At 33.0% G+C, this 22,983-nt stretch overlaps 1 protein-coding gene across 1 annotated transcript; it reads left to right on the top strand.

The window, feature by feature from the left end:
* The first annotated feature begins 18,620 nt into the window (after positions 1-18,620).
* Positions 18,621-22,717, top strand: LOC145807235 (coatomer subunit gamma-like). The gene is made up of 7 exons (XM_082905186.1): positions 18,621-18,719; positions 19,955-20,095; positions 20,179-20,430; positions 20,489-20,620; positions 20,708-20,881; positions 22,189-22,307; positions 22,684-22,717. Exons 1-7 carry the CDS (start codon positions 18,621-18,623, stop codon positions 22,715-22,717), a joined length of 951 nt encoding a protein of 316 aa, XP_082761312.1.
* Positions 22,718-22,983: the final 266 nt, after the last annotated feature.

Genomic DNA, 22,983 nt, shown 5'->3' with positions numbered 1-22,983 from the left:
ATGGTTAACATATACGTACGCGTGTAAATCAAAGCACTCGTCTACTCTTGAGAATAAGGCAACAATATATATATACACAATCCTTAATCTACTCATGAGAACAAACATAGCAATGCCAAGCCTAAGGTATTCAAATAAATCTCATAATCCTCACATTTTTTTTATACACTCTTTCTCAACAACACTCAAATAAAACAACAATCCATTGAGTCATGGTGGAGTGTAAGGAATTTATCTATGGATTCCTAATTTATTTTAATTTCACATATCCATGAGTGTGATTACATCCATATAACAAATATATATATAAAAACCCTAAACCTTGCATTCGCATCTAACCAAAATAATTAATATCAATCCACCATCTACATTCAAGTAGAATATCAAACCATCATCAAATAAATAGAAATAAACAAATAAAAACAATGAATAAAACATAAAGCAAGGGAAGTGGGTTTTGCACTCACAATTATTTTTGAAGATCAAAGAATCACTTGGAGAATTAATAGAGCCACCAAAATAAAACCCTAATCCCTTTTATTTTTTCCTTTCCTCTTCTTTCCCGCCTCTCTTTTCACACCACACACAGCACTCTCTGTTTTCTTTGATTAATCTCTCTCTCTCTCTCTCTCTCTCTCTCTCTCTCTCTCTCTCTCTCTTGGCTCCCTCTGTTTTTGTTTTTGTTTTTTGTCTTTTTCTTTTTCTTTTTCTTTTTTCTATCTAATGCGGCCTCTTATGATTTAACCTAATTGACTATTATAATATATTATACAAATAAATCATAAATACAACATATATAAATATAAATATCCCATATAAGATCAATATAAATAACTTCTTTTTTATATATAAAATATATATATATATATATAAATAATCGGATTAATTATATACAATAAATAACACATTAAATTAATTAAATACCACATTAAATTCTCATATAACCACGCAATTAATAAAGTCCAAAAAAAAATAAAATAAGATGATAATAATAATAATAATAAGTAATGACTTAAGAAAAATAAGGGTCACTACACCTGGTTGAAACCCATCCCTTATTGTGTATTGAGGTACGGTCTAGGTCTCATATGTTGGTTAAGACCAATTTCTCTCTTACCTAGTTGAAACCCATCTCCCATTTCGTATTGAGGTACGGCCTAGGTCTCTCATGTTGGTTAAGACCCATTTCTCTTTTACCTGGTTGAAACCCATCCCCTATTTCGTATTGAGGTACAGTCTAAGTCTCACATGTTGGTTAAAACCCATTTGTCCTTTACCTGGTTGGAATCAATCCTCTATTTTATATTGAGGTACGGTTTGGGTATCGCTTGTTGATTAAAATCCTCTTTTCTCCTTACATGATTTCAGCGTGTTTGGAATGTGTTCTTCCTCATCTCACAATTCCAGCATAGATGGAGTATGTTCCTCCCCTCATGATTTTAGCATGACTGGAATGTGTTTCTCCTTTCACGATTTTAGCATGGTTGGAGTCTGTTCCTCCTCTCATGATTTCATCATGGTTGGAGTGTGTTTCTCTTCTCACGATTACAGCGTGGTTAGAGTGTATTCTTTCTCACATGATTTCAACGTGTTTGGAATGTGTTCTTCCTTCTCTCATAATAGCATAGTTGGATTGTCTTCCTCCTTTCACGATTGCAATGTGATTAGAGTATGTTCCTCCTCACACGATTTCACACTACAGGAAATTACACTTCTGGCAACTAAAAAGAATTTACTCGCCAAAAGTTGTACAATATGCGACTAAAAATTACATTGGTTCAACATTTGTTGTAAAGTTTAGCTACTAAATTTTTTTAGTAGCTGTATATTAATTATTGGTGACTAAACAAAAATTTAGTCGCCAAAAGTGTCACAATAGGCGACTAAAAAAATATTGGTCGGCATTAGTTTAGGTTTTAGACTACTAAAGTTTATTTTAGTCGTGGTATACTAATTTTTGCGAACTAAATTATATTTAGTAGCCAATTAACTAGCATAATTTCACTTTAAATCTTTGGTGACTACCAAATTTGGCCAGCAAATATGCATTTTCGGTGACCAAAAAATATTTAGTTGCTGTATACTAATTTTGCCGACTAAAATAAATTTAGTAGCCAAATAACTATCATAATTTAACTTTAAATCTTTGGTGACTACCTAATTTAGTAGCCAAATATTGATCTTCAATGATGAAAAAACATTGAATCATTGTATACTAATTTTTGCCGACTAAAGAAATTTAGTCGCCAAAAAACTAACAAAAAATATTACTTTTAATCTTTGGCCGCCAAAAAATTAGTCGCTAAATATATATTTTCAGTGACTAAAAATATTTAATCGCCAAAGTACATACTTTAGCTACTAAAAAAAAATCTAGTTGCCAAAGATAGCCACATTAGCTATGAAAGAAAAATTGGTCGGCAAAGGTACAATCATCAAATACTAAATATAGTTTAGTCAATATTTCTCTTACTTTTGGCGACTATTATTTAGACAGCAATTGTAATTCAATTTTTGGAGGTAAGATTTCAAAATTTAGAGGGATTCCTAAATGAATTAGTGACTAAATTCTGAGTTGATCGAGAATGGAAGCATAATCCATTGATTAAACAAACTAACGATTCTATTTATGTTCTCTCTCATGCCTCATGCCTCTGTGTCTCTTCTCTTTCATGCCTCATGCCTCTACCCTTCTCTTTGTTACTGGAGCACCACCACAAGGGTTACACAAGCACCACCGCAAGGGTTAGCACCACTGTCGCTTTGTCTCGGGTAGGTATGTCCTCTATTTCACCCACTCAGTTTCTGTCTCTATCTCTCTTTCTCTGTGTCTCTCTGTCTTCCTCTCTATGTCTTCTTCCATTCGCATATAACTTCACACCCAACCCCAAATTCGACCCAACCCCAAATCGACCCATCTTGCTCGAGTGGTGATTGGACTGCTCTTTGGATTTCACCACTTGTACACTCATAAACAGTTGGAACGGTGCTTCTAGCTGTGCTTGTTCCTGCTCTCTAGACTTTTACCCCTTGAACACCATTACAATAGTCCAAACATGCCTTTTTTTTAATTGATTCCTGTCAATATGGTGATTGGGGAAGATCCAAATCAATTTTATTTTCTCAATAAAATAAAGAACAAGAATTTAGTGACCCCTTGAAATGATTGACATGAAGAATAGCTGTTCTCATATGTAACTATCTATCTCGTTGGAAAATCGGCATATTAATTAAAATGGTGAGTGAATGAAAATGAATGGTATTGGTTTTCCTATTGGTTTTTGGTGCAAAAGCGACTAATATGAATGTTGATTGAGTCAGACATGAGTTAATAAGATTGATGAGGTTTTGATGTCTCAATTTGAGTTTTGAACATAAGATTTAATGTGTCAAGTTCAAGCCTTTCCTAATGGGTCATTGGAGGTTTGCTTTTGCCTTTCCCCCTTTCTCTCTGTTTTTGCTGATGGCTATGTTTGTGTTTCTAAGATTTTGGAATGTCCCATTGTATTTTCAGTGTGTTCGGTTAGTTTTGTTTGGGTTTTCTATGCCATTTGTGGAATACTTGATAGTTAGTTTTAATATTTTATTTTTTTCCTTACTACACTTGTTACAGAAAATTTTATTTTTAAATGTTCAACCTTCTAAACATAAATTTGATACAAAAACTAGTTTGTCTATGACACCAAATGATCGTATGCTTAATTGCATGCAAGTTCTTTTCTTGAATGAATGTAGTATATATATGGTTGTGGTGATAGTGTATGTAGATCATCTAGCATGATTTGAGGAAGATATTTGACATTCATCATATTGGTTCCAATTTTGTGTAGAACACCACTAAGTGTTATTCTTTGTTACTTTTTAATTTGGAAACTAGCTTAGAATGTTATTCTCTGCTTGTTTTCTTTTTTTTTTTTATTCTCAAGATGAGTTCAATTTGTTGCCAAATTAGAGTTGGTTTTTTCATTAGTAGACCTCGGCCCAAACTCATTTTTGGCTCAGAATTACCTTTTTCAAGAAATCTGAGCATGATCATGAATAGAAAGAACATTAGAAGAAATGAGTCCATGTGGCTTACAATCTTACTCGAATAATGCTATAATAATAATATTTTTATATGACTCTTAATGGGGCACCCATTACTACTTCTCTCATAGATGCAATCTTTACCAAAAGAGTATTTATGTACTCTGCACAAGACCAATAACTATAACAGTCAATAACGACACCATCAACATGGGTAAGAAACACAACCCAAACTCAGACAACATGGTAGGGAACTCAGAGAGAGAGCAAAAAAAAATGTCCTAGTACTGTTACAACTGTAGAATAAATAAATTCCAAAAAAAAAAAAGTGAAGAACATAACAGGGTAATAGTTCACAAATCATTGTGAAATATTGACATGAAAGAGAATAGAAACACTTGTCTTATTAATTCATCAAAATCATTCCAATAGTTTGTTATATATATTTTTATAAATTATTCCGTGTATATCATGATTTGTAATGTTAGCTTGTGCCCTATATATACAACAAATAATTTTAAAAAAAGGTCATCGCTAACTGGTATCTCTTTTTTATAATTAAAAGTCTTATTGTATATGACATTTTGTAATGTCAGTTGTGTTATTGTAGTTTGCATCATGGTTTCTGGCTTGAAGACTGGTCGGCTCCAGAAATGGTCACTCACGACCACCGTAACAAACTTGCCGGCTACTATTCCCTTAGGATCAACAGTTGCACCACCTCTTGTTGTCCCCTCAGGATCAACAGGTGCATCATCTCTTGATGCCACTAGCCCACCATTCAAGGATTCTGATAAGACACAACCACCGTCAGAAACTCAAAATCATGTCATAGGTAAGATCATTGTACTTCAACTGTGTCAATTATCAGTTGTCATTATTTGCAATTTTCTTATTGTTATTTTATTATTAGGGACTTCTAGGTCCACACGTGTATGAGGACCTACACTTGGAAAACGAATACAAAAAATAATGAGATTCAAAAAAAGGAAAAAAATTGTATGTTCACATCAATCGTGTTCTGAATGCAATGACTTGAGATTATGCCACTCGAGCAGCTAATGAGTTAGGGCTTCAGATTAGAAGTATGTGCCCTCTCGAGGATGTTACATCATGGCTAAATATGGATGAGACTACCAAAGCTACTGTCATCTAAGCAATTCTCATAATTGATAATATTGGGCAATATGTATTTGTATTAATTATACTTGTAAGAAGCACTTATTGTAATGATTGTAATTTTACTTGTTATGCTTGTAGGACAAGTTTGATATTGGGGACGATTTTCAAAATGACTCACAAGCTCAGTAAATTGTGAATACAAAGGCATATAAGTTGTACAAAGATTGGAGGTACAACTTGAAGCAAGAATTCGAACTATTGAAGGACGAGAGTGTTGATGACCTCTATGCTTATCCGCTGCAAGAAGTGAGTTTGGATGATTGGAAGCATTTGATCGATGTGGCATGGCAAGATGCATCTCACCAGGTAAAATACTAATGCATTGTACATAGTCCTGTGCCAAAATGCGATATGCCTTAATATTTAACAAAAAATTGTTATGACCTTATTTTTTGTAGAAACGGTCAAAAGCTAGTAAGAGTAACAGAAGTCAATTGCCATACAATCATACTAGTGGATCTCGCTCATTTCCTATCGCGATGGCTCATATCGTAAGATTGATTTTATTTAAAATTAAATCCATTATTTTTGTTTTGTTATGAGTAATATGTTGTGATTATTTTTTTTTTTGTTGTTATTTGAAACTAATAGGTAGCGAAAAATGTGGACTTGGATTTTCCTAAGTTTTATGCAAACATCCATACGTCCAAGAAGACGAATGACTGGATCCATGCCAAATATGGTGATCTACATGTAAGTATGAAACAATGAATTAATTGTATTTAATATTATTTAGTACCGAAAAATATATATCTTATTATGCCTTTTTGTTTTCTTTGTTTGCCATGATAGTAAAAGATGATCAATCTACAAGCGACTGCCACTGAGTTAGGGATGCCATTAACGCAGGAGGAGCTTTCAAGGCAAGTGCTTGGCGAGAAGAAAAAGTACTTGCTTGGATTTGGGATCAGCCAACAACCCTCTACCATAGTTGCATCACGAGCACGTGATAAGGACATGGAGGCAATGACAGTTGAGATTGAGACACTTCGTGAGGAGCAACAAAGAGATCGTAAAGAGTTGATGAGAGAGCGAGAGGAGAGCGAAAGGAGCGCGAGAGATGTTACAATGAGATGTTGCAACAGCGGGCGTAGGGACAGAAAAATTGGGAGGAGACAAATAAAAAGGTTGATCATCTGAATAATATAGTCACCAAACTCACACAACTCTTGGGAATCTAAGGTGGTCGACTGAAATTTACTATTTGGTAAGAACAATTTTATTTAAGATCAATAATTTGTTAAAATATGTTAGATTTAGCAATGATCTAGTCAATTGAAATTATTTATGTACTCTAGCCTAAACCGTATCTACCATTTATACTTACTATAACAATATTATCTTTTGTCTAATGCTCAAATGGGGAGAAACAGTACGTAAATAGGACAAATAGGTTGGGAGTTAGAGTAAAAAATGACTTAAAGTAAGTTGAAAAGGGCATTAGGGGACGAAATAACAAAACAGCCCCCAAACCACTGTTGTGATATAATCGGCATCCTTCCCATGCCAAATATGACCTATAGGAACAGACGATACGTAAATAGGACACGTACGTTGGGAGTTAGAGTCGAAAATGCCTTAAACTTAGTCGAAAAAAGGCGTTCGGGTGGAAAAAATGCGAAACAGACCCCCAACCAATGTTGTGATGTAACCGGCAGCTACCCCATGCCAAATATGACCTGTACGAACAGCCGATACGTAAATAGGACACGTAGGTTGGGAGTTAAAGTCAAAAATGCCTTAAACTTAGACGAAAAAAGGCATTCGATGGGAAAAAATGCGAAACAGACTCCCAACTAATGTTGTGATGTAACCAATAGCTACGCCATGCCAAATATGACCTATATGAACAGACGGTATGTAAAAAGGACACGTAGGTTGGGAGTTAGAGTCGAAAAACTTAGACGAAAAAAGGCATTCAGGGGGCCAAAATGCAAAACAGACCCCCAACCAATGTTGTGATGTAACCGGCAGCTTCTGCGTGCCAAATATGACCTGTAGGAACAGATAATAGGTAAATAGAACAAAGAGGTTGGGAGTTAGAGTAGAAAATGCCTTAAACTTAATTGGAAAAAGGCATTTGGAGGGCGAAAATGCAATAGCCCCCCCAACCAATGTTGTGAAACTTAGTAATTGATAATGAAAATTTGATGAAAGTGTACCCAAATGAATATGATTAGGCCTAATCAAAATCAAAATCGAGGAATTTCATCTACTAATCTGCTAATTTGTTGCAGGATGGATGACAATGTCATAGTGCCCTATAATGAATTAAGTTGCTCATCTCTCTATGCTCTTCAGCATTGATGGTTCAAGCATATCGGAGATATCTGAGGTTCACATGTTGACATATAGGTCTACTTTGTTTGGTTTAGTGCAAGACATTAAATTTGTATGTAATTTAATTGATTGTTTGGTTTTCACCTTTGCGTTACTAAAGCTACTAACTAGGTTGTTCATGCACCTCATGTTTTGTTATGTACTTGTTCAGTGAGTTAATCTTGAATAAGTTCTATTCCTTTTGTTGTGATTTTTTTTTCTTTCTAATATGCTTGTCGAACCAATGAATTGTGCATTAGCTAATTCAATGACACTGATATGCATCTGATCAATTGGCAATCTTTCAGTCCTCTAGCTACAAGACTTCCTTTACCATCCCTTACTATTCTAGCAGAAAACCCAAACCTTCCATGGGTATGTTTGGATTTTGGATTTAGATAGGGGATTCATGGAGTGAAAAGCAAACATGAGGGAAATGTAAATGAAATATAAGTTAAATTTCTTGCACATTTCGCTTCACTTTTATTTTCTCTCCACGAATCAAGTGTATGAGATAGAGACAAGGGAATTTCAATGATTTGAGATGCAATGGTAGCTTTAAGCATAGAGTCTATTGCATTTTTGTCTTTTCCTTGAGGGGGTTAAATCTATGGAAGTTCATCATAGTAGATAGTATGTATATATATATATATATATATTAATTGAAATTGTATTATTTGCATTGTATATGTCCTTTTACAGTTAAGGAGTCTCTATTTGTGATCTGTGTTACTAGGATGTTCTAGCTTCATGTGGGCAGCTTTCAGCTTTGCTTAAGTAATTGCTTTGAGGGTTAGACTACAGCTGGCTTCATCACTAGTTATTTTATTTTATTTTATTTTATGGCCTTTACTTTTCTTATGTTATTGGTGTTTTTGTTAGTTGATTTCTTGCCAACTTTTATTTTATTTTAAAAATTATTATTATTATTATTTTGCCTGGTCTTGGTTTGTTGTAGTGTAATGCGATGCGGTTTTTACTCAGCAGTGGTTTTTACTAATGATTTATTTGAAAATATTAATTATATTCGAGTTTTATATGTTTTTTGTTTTATAATTTTAAATATGTCAATAGTTAGTCAATACTAATGATTAATTTTATTTGTACAGATGGTTTTTGGCATGGAATTGTGGATATGACTTTTTTGACAAGTACGAAAGACATTGTTTTTAGTCTAGGAATTAATATTGTTCGTACATATTAGTTTTATGGTGTGGTACAGCTTACCTTTTGACGTCGTACAGATTCATTTTTGATGTGGTACAAATCACCTTTTGACGTAGTACATATTACTTTTTTGGCATGATACAGATTATCTTTTGGTGTGGTACAAATTAGTTTTTGGTGGTACAGATTAACTTTTGGATATTAATTTTGTTTAATCCCCTGTTATGTATGGAATTATATTTTTGAGATTGGATTATACTTGCACTACAAGAAATAACACATTCGGCGACTAATTTTGCCGATTGAACAAAATTTAGTCGCCAAAGGTACATGCATTAGATACTAAAACTTTTTGGTCGGTAAAAGTCCACTATTTTGCTACTAAAAATACATTTAGTCGGTATTGTCTTTACTTTTGGCGACCAATTGGTTTGTATGAAATTTCTATTGGAAATATTAATTTGATATTAAATATGAATTTTTTTATGGTTGAAAGTGAAATGTGTGCATATTGTGGAATGGTTGCTAATTTTATCAGTATATGGATTATTTTATTTATATACAGATTCCAAATTGTACTAATAATGGAATAAATACAGGTGATCGAGAAATTAATTATAAAAAAAATTATAAAATTTTTGGTGACTAAATATTTTGGCAGCCAAAAATGCAAGCAAAGGTTTTTCATGACTAAATATTTAGTAGTAAAAAAGAACACAAAAGACTTTTGGCGACCAAATAGTTAGTAGCCAAAATAAATCAAGATGAGGGAGGAAACTTTTGTCGACTAAATATTTTAGTCACAAAAGAACATGACATCCTTCGGTGACTAAAATATTTGGTCGTAAAATGCCATGAAATGAAAATCTCTACTCTTTTGGTGACTAATATGTTTAGTCGTGAAAACTAACAATGACTAAACTATTTGGTCGCTAAATGTATTATTATTGGTGACTAAAATTTTTAGTCGGTAAATATAATATTATTAGCGACTAAATATTTTAGTCACTGAAAGAGAATTTCATTTTGATTTAATTATTTTTGGCAACTAAATATTTGGTCGCCAAAACGTTATGTTTGGCGACTACATCCGTTTTGGTAGCCGAAGATAAGATAATTGTTGACCAACGTCAATTTCGTCGCCATTGACTATTGCCAACAAGGCTTTAGCGACCAACGGGGTGACGAAGAACTTTAGTCTCCATTGAGTTTCGGCGACTAAAAAACAACCTTCAGTGACTAAAAATTTGGTCACCAAAAGTGTAATTTCCTATAGTGTCAGCATGTTTGGAGCATATTGGATTTTCGTTTCTTGCATTTGTATAGAAAACATGTTTGCATCACTCATATAGAAAGCATGATTGAACAATATTGTTTTCTGTACTCACATCAGTTAGCTTGCATTGTGTTGTTTGCCTCGTTCATATGCCATCTTTACAGCTTTATCATCATTGTATTGCACTGCATTGATCTTGAGCTTTTAAAACAACCAGTTTCGTGAAGTGTGTAAGTCCAATTTTCAAATTTCATTTTGAGCATATCATTTGCATCATAACCCTGAGCTACACTGGTTTGTTCCTTGCAAAGAGATATGTAACCAACTCTCGGGTTTAACCAACTGTATCTGCATCTTGTTTGTTTGCCTAAGACTTGCAGCCTTTTCAAAATGGTCGTCTTCAGGCTTTAACATTCACTCACGTTATGAAATATCTTCGAGTTCTGTCAAAGAGGGATAACTGTAAACACGCCATTTTGATCGGTCCCAAGACTTGGGCATTTTCTTTTGATTACCCGATAAGTCCCGTCGGACAACTGGAGCAAAGCTGAACTGAACCGAAGCAAAATGACCAACTACCTCTCTAGTTAGTCGACCGCCTAGTCGTCTGCCCGGTCAACTACCCAAGGACAGTGCTGTTCAGTTTTTGTTCAGTTCGTGCGGGCATTCCATTATCCCATTTTCTGATATATTCAAGCATTGAATGCATATATACTCAGCCTCCATTGCCTATTGCTTGACCCATTGAAGATAATGCTCCACTTTTGCCTTCCATTAGCTCCATTAGTGCTCAATTTGCTTCATTATCTTCATTAATACTCCATTCAGGTCTTCAGCCATTTTCTCCACTTGCATTGCCTATAAACACATTAGATTGTTTAGAGAAAGAGGGCTAGAGACTAGAGAAAGTAGATGAATTTGAGAGAAGAAGTGTAGAAAGAATGATGTTTTTGAATTAGAGTTTGAGAAAAAAAAAAAGAAAGCTTTGAAAACAAGAGTGTTGTCTTGCCCAAAATAAAGAAGTTGTCTTAAGCCTCTATACATTTCATCTTCCATTGCAAAACACCACCCAAGAAATTCATCGAAACCAAGTTCTAAAGCTTTGATAAAAAAGAGAGTAACCTTGCCAAGTTCAAGAAAATGAAAGAGTGATCATTTCCTATAAACATACTTGTCCAAAGACACCATTCTATCTCAAATTCCACGCTTTTGAATTGAGGATTGAGAACATAATTCACAACCTTGAGGGTGATCAAAAGGAAGTTTGGAAATCAAGAAGTTCATTCTTTTTTTGGAATGTGAATTTTCAATTTCTTTTATTTTCTTGTATTTTCTATTTTTTATTTGTTTTCTTTCTTTAATTTCATATTAGTTTTGTTGTAATCTAACCGGAAATGGTTAGTTGAGCCACCTACATATTCCTTATTTGTTCTTTTTTCGGTGTTGAAACAAGATAGATTTTGTTAGGCCTATTTGGTCGGCCGATTAGCTTCTTTTGGACAAAACGGAGTAGTCTCCCAATGTTAAGCATACCAATTTCTGATGGTCTCCAAGGCGCATGAAACTTTTATTTTCTTTTCATTTGAGAGTTTGGCGAGTTTTTTTATTTTGTTGTACTATTTTCTTCCTCTTCCTTTCTTATTCGGATATGTAATTATTCAAGTGTTGTAATAATTCTTCGCCCCACTTCTTTCTATCCTGTTCTTTTTCTTGCTTTCCTTATTTGTACATAAGCATCATGTTTTTCTTTTCATCATATTCATGCTTTGCATCAATATTTCATGCATCTTGATTCAGTTAAGTTTGCATTTATGGATTTAATCAATTCTCATGTGATTATGTGTGCTACCTCATATTCTTGAAATGATTCGCATGTCATATATTAGAAGTTGAATCTTTAGTTGCATCTCATGAGTGAATTGTATTAGGATTTTGTATATAAGATCTTGCATATTTTGCTAACTTTGTTTTGTAGCTGTTCGAAGGACGTCGGTAAATATGTAATTTTTTATGCTTTAGCATCCCGCTTGTGCGTGTTTTTCTTATTATGTTTAGTATCCTACCATGGGGCTACTTGCTTACTTGATATAACTATATGAATGCTGGTGGATGGAGGTTGTGTTCTTAATTTGGAATGACGTTGATTTTCATGTTTGTAAACTCAATTTCTTTGAGTTATACATCCTCAAAACTCTTTCAAAATACATGAAATTAAGTTATTCCAAAATGAATGACATAGTATATATTTATATGCTTCACATAGTAAATTTTAGAATTTATTAAATAATCGGGATATGAACATATAAAGTAAAGAAAACTCATACCATTGTTTAGTAGAGACTGATCTTTGATCGGGTAAGTGTGAGTGCTCAATTAAAGATCTTCCCCTCTCATACATAAGGTTTCAAATCGAGATATTTTTGGTTACAACAAACAATGGCTTGGCATGAGTCATGGGATTCCTAATTTTTCAAAATATTAGGTAGCGACTCTGAAATCTGATGACGCAGTCCATTTCTGGCAAAGGTTGCAATAAAATGGATTTTTTATAAAAGTTTCCGGATTTGGACTCTCATTCATATTTCACATTGCACTCGTGAGACTAAACCGAAGAAATTGAGTATCCGAACTGTTTAATGCGCTCAGGTACCTCGGGCATGTTACATTATCCTCCGGAAATTTTCTTGTCCATCTCCTTAAATTTATTAAAATGTTTTATAATTGAAAAAAGCAGAGTAGTCAATAAAATTAAGAAGTTGCACACATATGCCAAATGAATTTAAAGAAAAAAAAATAGCCACATGTATGTCTGAACCCTTTTGAGCCATTGTATCAAACATGTAAAGACTAATTGAAAAATACCCAAACTATGTAAAAGGGGATACATTTCCATATACTTTATTTCAAGTTTCTTTTTCATAAAAAATAATTAAGAAGAAAGGGGGGAGAGATTACCTGTAATGGTGCCTTACGGAGGGATTCTAAGTGTTTTTGTGAAAGGACAAAAAATATTTTAAATTCAAACATTTGATTTCCTTATCAATCACAATTTTAACAAATATATAAATAAGACTGAAGCAAAAATAGTTAAGATTTTTTAGATGAACGATGCCTTTCACTCCAAAATAATAAGAGTCAGAAAATATATTGTCAAATACATTTCAAATTGAATTTGACAATAAAACAAGTGGATGCTGAAGGAGACAATTAGGGTAACAGTGAGATTAAGAGAGAGTGAAATAAATTTGTTTCTAGTCATTGCGATTGATCACCCCAAATGAGGTCAATCACCTCGCAGTCGAAACATTTTGCTGAAAACTCATCCAAAATAAATAGGTAAAGCGATCAATCACACTACCTAACGATCGATCGCCCAAGTGAGATCGATCGGCTTTCGATCAAAGCATTCTGTTCAAAATCGATCCAAAATAAATATGAAGAGCAATTAAACACTCCCAAATATGATCGATCGCCAACCTAGAATTTTGTTCAAAATGTCTGGAACATACCTTCAACCAAGCCAAAAATTCAAAACAAAAAGATAGAAAGAGAAATTAGGCAATTCCCAAAATGAATAGGCGATAGACAAGCCAAATGATTCAATACAATCAACCAAAGGAGCCAAAAAGGGTTAGGTCTCGACCTGAGCCGTTACAATGCACATATTAGATTTAAAGTAACTTAATGAAATGCTAATAATAGTAAATGGTTTTGTGACATTTTTTAAAACTTGTCACTAGATAATGTTTTTATGGCGCTACATGAAAAAATGACACTTGGTTAATGCTACTAATCTATAACATGCCATCAGATGATATTTTCATGGCATTTTCTAAGAAAATGACACTAAATTTATGTCACTAAATCATATATTTTTTGTATTGTCAATTTTTTATCTATTTATGTAACGAATCCTTAACAAAAGGTTCACAATGATAGAAATTGATAGTTCAAGATGAAAATGTGTAATTTAGTTGAGGGAGGTTAAACGATATTAAGTGATAATTTCAGGGGTAAAGTGTAATTTATTCTATAGCGGAAAGATACTTTTGTCATTAAGGTTCCATATTGAAAAATAAATAAATAAATAGATGAGGAGGGGTTAACTGTTCAATTTTTATTAACGATAAAGTGACACATGAATGGTTGACGGCCAAGTGTAATTTTCCTATGAATAATAGAAATGATAAATTTAAGGATTTTGTTTGGTTTGATTTTCCTAAACTACTTTTTAATTTTTTTTTAAAAAAAATAATTAATTTGACAAAAAAAAAAAAAAACACACACACACACACACAACAAAAAAAAAAGTATTTTTGAATTTTTAAAAATTATTTTTACCCCTAAGAAGACAAGATTGTATGAAAATGATGAGAGTTTTTCATTTTTTGTTTTTCAAATCAAATTACTTTTAAATTTTGAAGAAAATTTTAAAAATAAATTCTAAAAACGAAATCAAATAAAACCAAATGTTTTCATAAAAAAGAATATTAAAAAAAAAAGAAGAAAAGAAAAAAAAATTGAAATTTTTATGACCATGGCCTATAGCAACCATTTTCTTGCTAAACTTTGAGACACTGGGATACCAATGCGTCTCACTTGGCTTAGCTTAGCTTAGCTTAGAGAAGGCTGCAATTGGGAATAAACATTGTTTTTTAGATAGAATAAATAAAATAGAGGCAAGAAAGAACATCAAATAGACTCTAGAAGGATAAAATGAGTAACAGACGACGAAACCTCTTCCATCTAAACCTTCAACCCTAAAATGGAGATCGCCATACATGCCAACCTATTAGCCATTTCGGGAATGAACATTGTTGTTAGCTAGTTTAGGGCCAAAAATAATAATTAAAAAAGCATAAAAAACATTTGCATTTAGTATTAAGGTTTTGACTTAGGCAAATTTTATTCAACATATTTTTTTATATTTGAAGTTTATGGGTAATTGCCATATGCCAATAATTCAAATTATTCATTTGGTAGGTTCAACAATAAATATTAGTTGTGTAAAAAATCACTTTCATCGAATATCACTAGACATAAAAACAAATTATATTTTATTTATTTTTAAATGGACGACAATTATGAGTTTAAACTTAAACAGTCCATTTTACAAAACATAATGTGATTTGTTTATTTATTCATTGATATCCGATTAAACTAATTTTTTGCATAGATAGTCTTTATTATGAAATTTACAAAATGAACAATTCGAATCATTGTTGTAACCAAAAATAAAACCTACTGAATAAGTATGAAGACTATCAAGAACAGCGGTATGGACATCAGTCATTCCTAATTTGATTTGGCTTTAATTAATTTAGACATTCACTTATGAGAGGAGAAATCCTAAATTGTTTGCATTGTTATCTATCCATCTATCTATGGACTTGGTGTTCAAACCTCCAAACCTTCTCCTCATGTCACATAGTAGATTTTTATGTGTTAAAATAAAATAAAAAAATTATTACACTAAAGTGCAAGCAAGATCTGCATCAAAGACTTTAGGTTTCATCAAGAACACATTTATCATTTAAGCAACTTACATATTATGATATTAATTATTTATCTATCTATCTTCTATACTATTATATATGTGAATACACTACAGGAAATATAGGATTTAACGGCGTTCATTTAACGGCGCTTTTTTAAACGTCACTGTTTTTAACATTTAACGACGTTTTATATACGTCGCATTTTATTTTGAATAAAACGGTACCGTTTAGGGAATCAAAGTCGTTTTTTCAACGCCTTCACATGTGTTACAATAATGTTATTCCTCGCTCTCTCTCTCTTAGCTCTGTGAGAATCAGAGAACCCTTCTCTCTCTCTCTCTCTTCAAGCCCTCATTTTGATTCTGGGAAACCTTCAGTCTCAGAGAAACCAATCCCTCAAATCTCTCACTTACCTGATCACTGGCTCTCTCTCTTAAACCCTTCACTCTCAGATATTACGATTCAACCTTCTTCAGCTCAGTTTCATCTCAGATCCAATCTCAGAGTGATTTCGATTTCGAAGTTCTTTCTCTCTCTCTCGATTTGGAACCTCCACCGCCACCACCATCTGCATCGTTGACTAAGGTGAGCACCACTGTCTGCAATCTCAATTTCGTATTCTCTCTCTCTCTCTCTCTCTCTCTCTCTCTCTCTCTCTCTCTCAAGCTCTTCCTTCCATCGATTCTTCTCCTAGGGTTTACATATGTTTAAGATTTCAAATCTGAGATTTCTCATTCAAAAATATATGTTTCAGATCTGAGATTTCTCATTCAAAAATATGTTTGAGATTTGAGATTTCTTATTCAAAAATATATGTTTCAGATCTGAGATTTTTCATTCAAAAATATATATTTATGACTTGAAATTTCTCATTCAAAAATATTTGTTTGAGATTTGAAATTTCTCATTCGAAAATATATAGTCTTTCCTCATTAAAAATTTTCATTCGAAACAATATCCTTTTAGATATGAAATTTTCATTCTAAAATACATGTTTCAGATCTGACAGTTTTTATTTGTTTGAGATCTGAAAACTCGCTGGAATTTTTTTTGGGTATAGTCTTCTTTTTGATTGTTGATTTTTGAGGGAATTTGATTACTCAATGTTTTGCATATATGAATGACATCCTTGATGAGGTCTGCTGCTATGTTCTGTGTGATATCAATTCATGCCATATTTATTGAAAAAGTGTAATAAATTATTGACAATCTATCCTTGAATGTTATGAGTTTACCTTCAAATAGTTTATGCCAATGGATTTGTTTTACTATTTTCAACTTATTTTAATAGCGAATTTGAGGTAGTTTGCTATTTGAATAGCAAAATAACAACTTATTTTAAGGTAAACAATTAATATTTTCATGCTCCTGATGCTGCTAGTTGACTTGGTTTATCATGTATTTGCTAATGTTCAATGATCCACTAATCTAGTTATAGTTGGTAGTCAAAATGCAAAGAGAAGAGGCTGAAAATGATTAGGCTTATTTTAATATACAAAATTGAAAACAGAGATAGAAAAATTGTAAGTTTTCAAAATTAACAAAAACCCTTAATTCAATGTATAATTTTAAGATTGAATTAATTTTAAATTTATTAAAAATTGTAAGTTTTCTTTTTTCTTTTTTCCTCTTCCAAATTTATATAATTTTAAGATTTTAATGTTCGCAGCACATGATACTTAAGTATATATCCAAATAAATCAATGTTTTCTGGCTATAGTGTTGCAGATAAATCACCAGGAATCAGAAGGCATAATTAAAGCTTCAGAAGAAGTTGGAAGGAATGAAAATGTGTGCACGCTGTGTGAAGAGTTTGCTGCCAAGGCAATTGAGTACCTCGAGGACAACAAGACTCAAACGGAGATCATTGATATCCTTCACAACACCTGTGCTCGGCTGATCCCTATTGAGCAAAAGGTAGTAACTAACATAAATGCCATTGGATTTGAATAAACTTGTTTGTTCACCATAATCCCGAGCTTTAGGCACTGTCAAGTTTCTCGTGCCTAATTTGTAAACACTAATAGGATTAATGAATTCCAATCATTAGCTGATCTCCAAGAAATACAATTATAAATTGTATCTTTCAATTTACAACTGCAAATTACCTTTGTGACTTTATTTTGTTCTTCAATGTGGATTTCATGTCTAAAACTCATTTCTATCTCTAGAACATTTTCTTTCTAGTTGAGGACGGTAAATGATATTGAGTGATAGTTCAAACTCATAAATTTATCTTACATGTGTCTTGAAGCATAAATATTTCACAATCTATCTCAATGTACATGGATATTTAGTTTTGTTTTTCCCTTTTAGTTCAGTTGGAGATAATTGAGCTGCTTCTGAAAGCATGTGATGCTGTGGAGAACTATGTCAAAAAGGTTAGAAACATTTTAGTACCTTAAGTAAGATGAACAATCCATTTTGTGACTCCAATTTATGCTCCTCTCTTTTTTTGATTCTGTTATTTCAATTCTTTGGGCAGTGTAAGACTCTGGTTTTCGAATACAGACCGTTCATCTCTGAGGAGAAATGGAGGTTCAACTTCTAGCTTTTATTGGTACTTAGGCCTCGTTTGGGAACAGGCTAATTTAGTAACTTTTTTGGTTATTTGGCTAAAAAAATAAGTAAAAAAAATTTATATGTTTGGAATGACTTTTTGGCTAATTACGAAAAGATGTGCAAAAAAGTAAAGAGAAAAGAGAATCTTTGACTTTTTGGTATGAGTTGTTGGCTTTTTGGCTAAAAAGGTAATTTTTTGACTAAAAAAGTAAGTCCCCAAACGGGGCCTTAGATTCAAGTGGCATTTCTTGTGGTGTATTTTACTTGGAGATACTTTGATGTTTTGTTTATTATCTCCTAGGGAAATCACTGTTACAATTTACATGAATGCTTTTTTTCTTAATAGTTCTAAGCTGAAACAAATCATGTGTTTGGCTCATCATTAGTCCATTCCATGCATTTAATTTTTTATATTCAGTGAATTGATGATTGAGACATAGTTATAAGATTAGTTGTACATAATTATTCATTTCAACCATCTCATTGTTGATCAGTAGATCATTTTATGGACTTTCCTCTTAATTCCAGAAAATTTTAAAATAAAATGAATTTAGGAGGTATTTGGCTTTGAGTTTGGAACTTTACGGCCAATGAAGTATGAACAAATTGCAGAGTTGCTCAATGGTATTGCTGAGAGGTTTGATTGGGATAAAATAATGGGGGGTGACAACATTATTGGACTCAAACAGGTAAACTTCTCTTCCATAACGTTTTCAAAATGCAAAAACTTCTTCTCTAAATCCATGGTAACTGGTTAGTTTTGAACCCTTTTCCAGTTTATACATTGCTTTGTTATGGATGGTGATGCTCGACTTTTTGGTTCAAAACCAATAAACATTTGTGATTCTTGTTATTCAATTTTGGCTTTTACTTTTGGTGAGTTCTAAATAGCGACTTTGCATTAATTTTGTGCAGCGAAAGCAAAGCATATCACTGTAACCTGGGGGGTAATTTAAGCTTAGTGGTGCCCCTCTAGAAACATTGCATCAAACCTGTGCTGAGGTTAATTCACACCTTTATCAGGTTTGTGTAAAACTTTAATTTTAGCATATAGATGAAGACATGCAATTATTTTATTATCAAGTCTTCAATTATGAGAAGATGTATATTTGCAATTCTCAAATCATATATGATAGATGGCCTTTTTATTTATTTATGTTAGTCTGTGAAGGTGGGATTGTTATTCTAAGCCTCTGGTATGATGTACAAGGACTTCACCAGCAAAGCTAGCTAGCACCTTCGATCATTTTCATTTATTTGTGTTAGTCTGTGAAGGTGGGATATTTATTCTAAGCCTCTGGTATGATGTACAAGGATTTTTATTTATTTCTGTTAGTCTTTGAGCATTTTTATTTTCTGAGGCATCCAACCACAAAAATCCCCTATTTGAATGGTAAAATGAAAACTTAAACTCAAATCAGTTATTTGAATGGTTTGTTATGGACTTGAAAATTCATTGATATAAATCACTGAAATTAAACACTTGAGCTACATACCGAGAACAATAAAAAAGAACATAAAATACAATAAAACACTTGAGCTAGATAGAGTCATTTTCATGGTTTCAAAAGAACAGATTTTTTGAAAGGACAACCGAATTCCATGGTTTCATGTATTTATGTCATACGTGGTCCATTTTACTTTTTAAATTTATTTTTCATGTTATGCTTATTCTTCTTGGGCAACTCTTATTTATTTTCTGTCTTCCTTCTTTTTAAGGATAAATTTCCTAAGCAATATTTTGAGGGAAGAGGGCGGTTTTGATTACAAGAAAGCAATTGTTGATTCAATTGTTATCCTTATAAGAGACATCCCAGATGCCAAAGAAAATGGGCTACTTCACCTTTGTGAATTTTGTGATATCTCATAATTCTCTATGTTTTCTTTATTCTGAGAAGAGGAATGATTAACCATCTGTTTGCAGGTTCGTGATAAGGCTACTCTAAATCTGAATATGCTTGAAGTTGATGGTGCAATTGTTGAAACTGATAAAGATGTGAAGAACTTCCTTTTTGGGTCTTTGGATGTGCCATTAGTCCACCTGGAGATGAGTTTGAAGAACTACGTGAGTGTTCCCAGAGAGTTGTCAGTCTCTTTATGCATTGTGCAGTGTTTGTTATCATATTCTCACGTGTTTGTTCAATACAGGTTCAAGAACCTTCAGAAGAGCCTTTTGATATTGATTCTGTACCTAAGGAGGTTAAGTCTCTTCCACTTGCTGAGAAGAAGGCCCCTGGTAAAAAGCCAACTAGTTTAGGTGCTGCTCCAACTGCTCCCACGTCCACTGTTGATGCTTATGAAAAGCTTCTTTCCTCTATCCCAGAGTTCTCGAGCTTTGGGAAGCTTTTCAAGGATTTTTACCAGACACTCCTTCCATTATATATACTGATTTTGACTATTGTTGATAATCTGCAGATTCAAGTTTTTTTTTCATATAAATTTTTGTTTCCTGTACCAGTCTTCGGCACCTGTGGAGCTTACAGAGGCTGAAACAGAATATGCAGTTAATGCTGTTAAGCATATTTTTGATAGGCATGTGGTGTTCCAGTACAACTGCACAAATTCAATTCTCGGGCAATTACTGGAAAATGTAATGACCATCTTAAAAAAAGTAGTAGTTCCTTTATTCTGAAATTGTTTTGGGATAATCTCTCAATTTTTTTGTGCTTACTGCCAGGTCACCGTTGTTGTGGATGCTTCTGACACTGAGGAATTTACTGAAATGTCAACAAGGCCTCTAAGATCTCTTCCATATGATTCACCAGGACAAACATTTGTGGTATTTGAGAAACCAAAAGGAGTCCCCACAGGTGGAAAATTCTCAAACATGTTGAAGTTTATTGTGAAAGAGGTACTGTTTGTGTTTTTATAGTCATGTTAGACACAGGGCTACAAAGTATCTTGGTGTTGCTTGGTTATATTTGGACATGTTCAAGCTTGGCTTGAGCTTATCGAGCTTTAAAAACATTTATGCTTGAGCTCAGCCCAATGGGTACTCTACTTTAGCTCATGAGCCTGTTGGTCTTGTGTATGGCAAGAAATTTGAAAAAGTTCACGGCCTGATTTTTTATTTAAAAAAAGAAGTTAAAATTAAAATTTTAACAAAACATTGTTGTTGTTGTAGACCACAGGGAGGAAATTGCATACTTTTGTACACTTTCCACTCAATAAATCTATGTCCATCACTGGTTTCTTAGAATAGGTTGTTAACATGCAAGAGTAAACTTATCCTATAAATGTATGGACAAAAAAGTTACTTGCCATTTCCTTTGCTTATTACTTATTTGTGAGGTGAGTTTTTCAATAAGGTTACATATTATCCAAACTTGTATCAAATCAAGTTTTCACCAATTTTTCATTAAATCTAGGCAAAAACAAGTTTTTCACTAAATTTGATGAAAGAAGCTTTTGGGGATAGGCTTGGAATTTTTAAAAAGGATTTGATTAAATTTTTTAGCGAGGATCAGAGCATTCAATTTTTTCACCAAATCAAACTTTTGGTTAAATTTGATGAAAAGCTATTAGAGCATCCCATCAAGCTTTTAACCAATTTTTACTCAAACTTGATGCTCTTATAAATCCATTTTTCTAAAAAAAAAGCACTAGGTCACTTAGCATGTCCATTTCCCACCAAAAAGCCAACTTTAGCCACTTAAAAATGCCATTAGTTAAGCCAAAAATGCTAGAAAGCTAGCATTTTTGGAACTGTATGATTAAGGAAAAAAAAACCCTTCTGTATTTTCCTCTATTAACTTTGTAGAACAGTCTTGTGTTTCCATAATAGGCAATTTTAGCAGAAACTGTTTCCAATTACTTTGTTAATGCTTTATAATTTGTTCTGTGTTGATCTATGTCTCTCTCAAACTTGCTTACTTCAAATATCAAGTTGTAATATTTCCAAGTTCCAGGCAGAGAAGATGGTTTTGGTTGCCTGTGGATGGAGACATACAATATCTGTCTCATCTTCTGGTGGTTTATACACTTATGGGCGGAGTAAGTATGGTCAATTAAGACATGGAGATTTTGAAGTCCACCTCGTACCTCATACGCTGGAAGCCCTGCATGAAAATTTTATTTCACAAGTAACCTTTTCGGTTTTCATGGAGTTGATTATGATTTCCTAATTTGGTATCAGTTCCTTTATGTTCTTTTCTTTAGACAGGAAAATCTAGTGAAAAGAATAAGAATATGGAATTTGTTGTATTCTTTATCTACTTGAATTTGTTGTTTAGAGATCTCAATACTCTGTTCTCTTTCTCTGCCTTCTTGGTGACAAGGTACTGTTTAATGAGTCAATAGAGTTCAGTTGACGTATTCCAACTTGTGAAGAGTTTAGTTGTTGTGTGGTTGACAGAGAATTTGAAATTTTTAAAGGAATTTACTTAATAAAAGAGCATCAGTACCTAAAAATATTAGCGTAGCTATACACTTTCATGTGTTCACCAACAATAATGTTATATATATTATCAATGCAACAATACCCCTCATACTAATAACCATAATTCCCAACAAATTTATATTGCCTGTCCAGTTATATATGTGTATGTGTGCGAGTAAGTGTAGATACGTACATTTGTTCACTTGTCTACAACTATGACTGATGTTTTTATTGTCTTGTGTTTTTAAACTTTTCTTGGCTTTAAAATTTTTCAGATATCAGGTGATTGGTGACACACCATGGCACTGACATCTGATGGAAAACTTTACGGTTGGGGTTGGAATAAGGTTGATGACTTAATTCTCCTTTATTTTTTTTAATTGAATGCTACTGCATCTCTATATCATGAAAAAGTTTGCTAGTTTGATAACAAACAGAAGAAGGTATTGCTATCTCCATCAACCAATTCGAACTTTCTTTTTCTTGTACAGTTTGGACAGGTTGGTGTTGGTGACAATGTTCATCATTGCTCTCCTACACAAGTTGAACTTTCTTTTTCTTGTACAGTTTAGATC

The sequence above is a fragment of the Camellia sinensis genome, chromosome 14, assembly GCF_055761805.1.
Source record: "Camellia sinensis isolate YWXY chromosome 14, ASM5576180v1, whole genome shotgun sequence".
Lineage (NCBI taxonomy): Eukaryota > Viridiplantae > Streptophyta > Magnoliopsida > Ericales > Theaceae > Camellia > Camellia sinensis.
The sequence above is the reverse complement of the archived record's forward strand: the minus strand, read 5'-3'. Positions and strand labels throughout refer to the sequence as shown.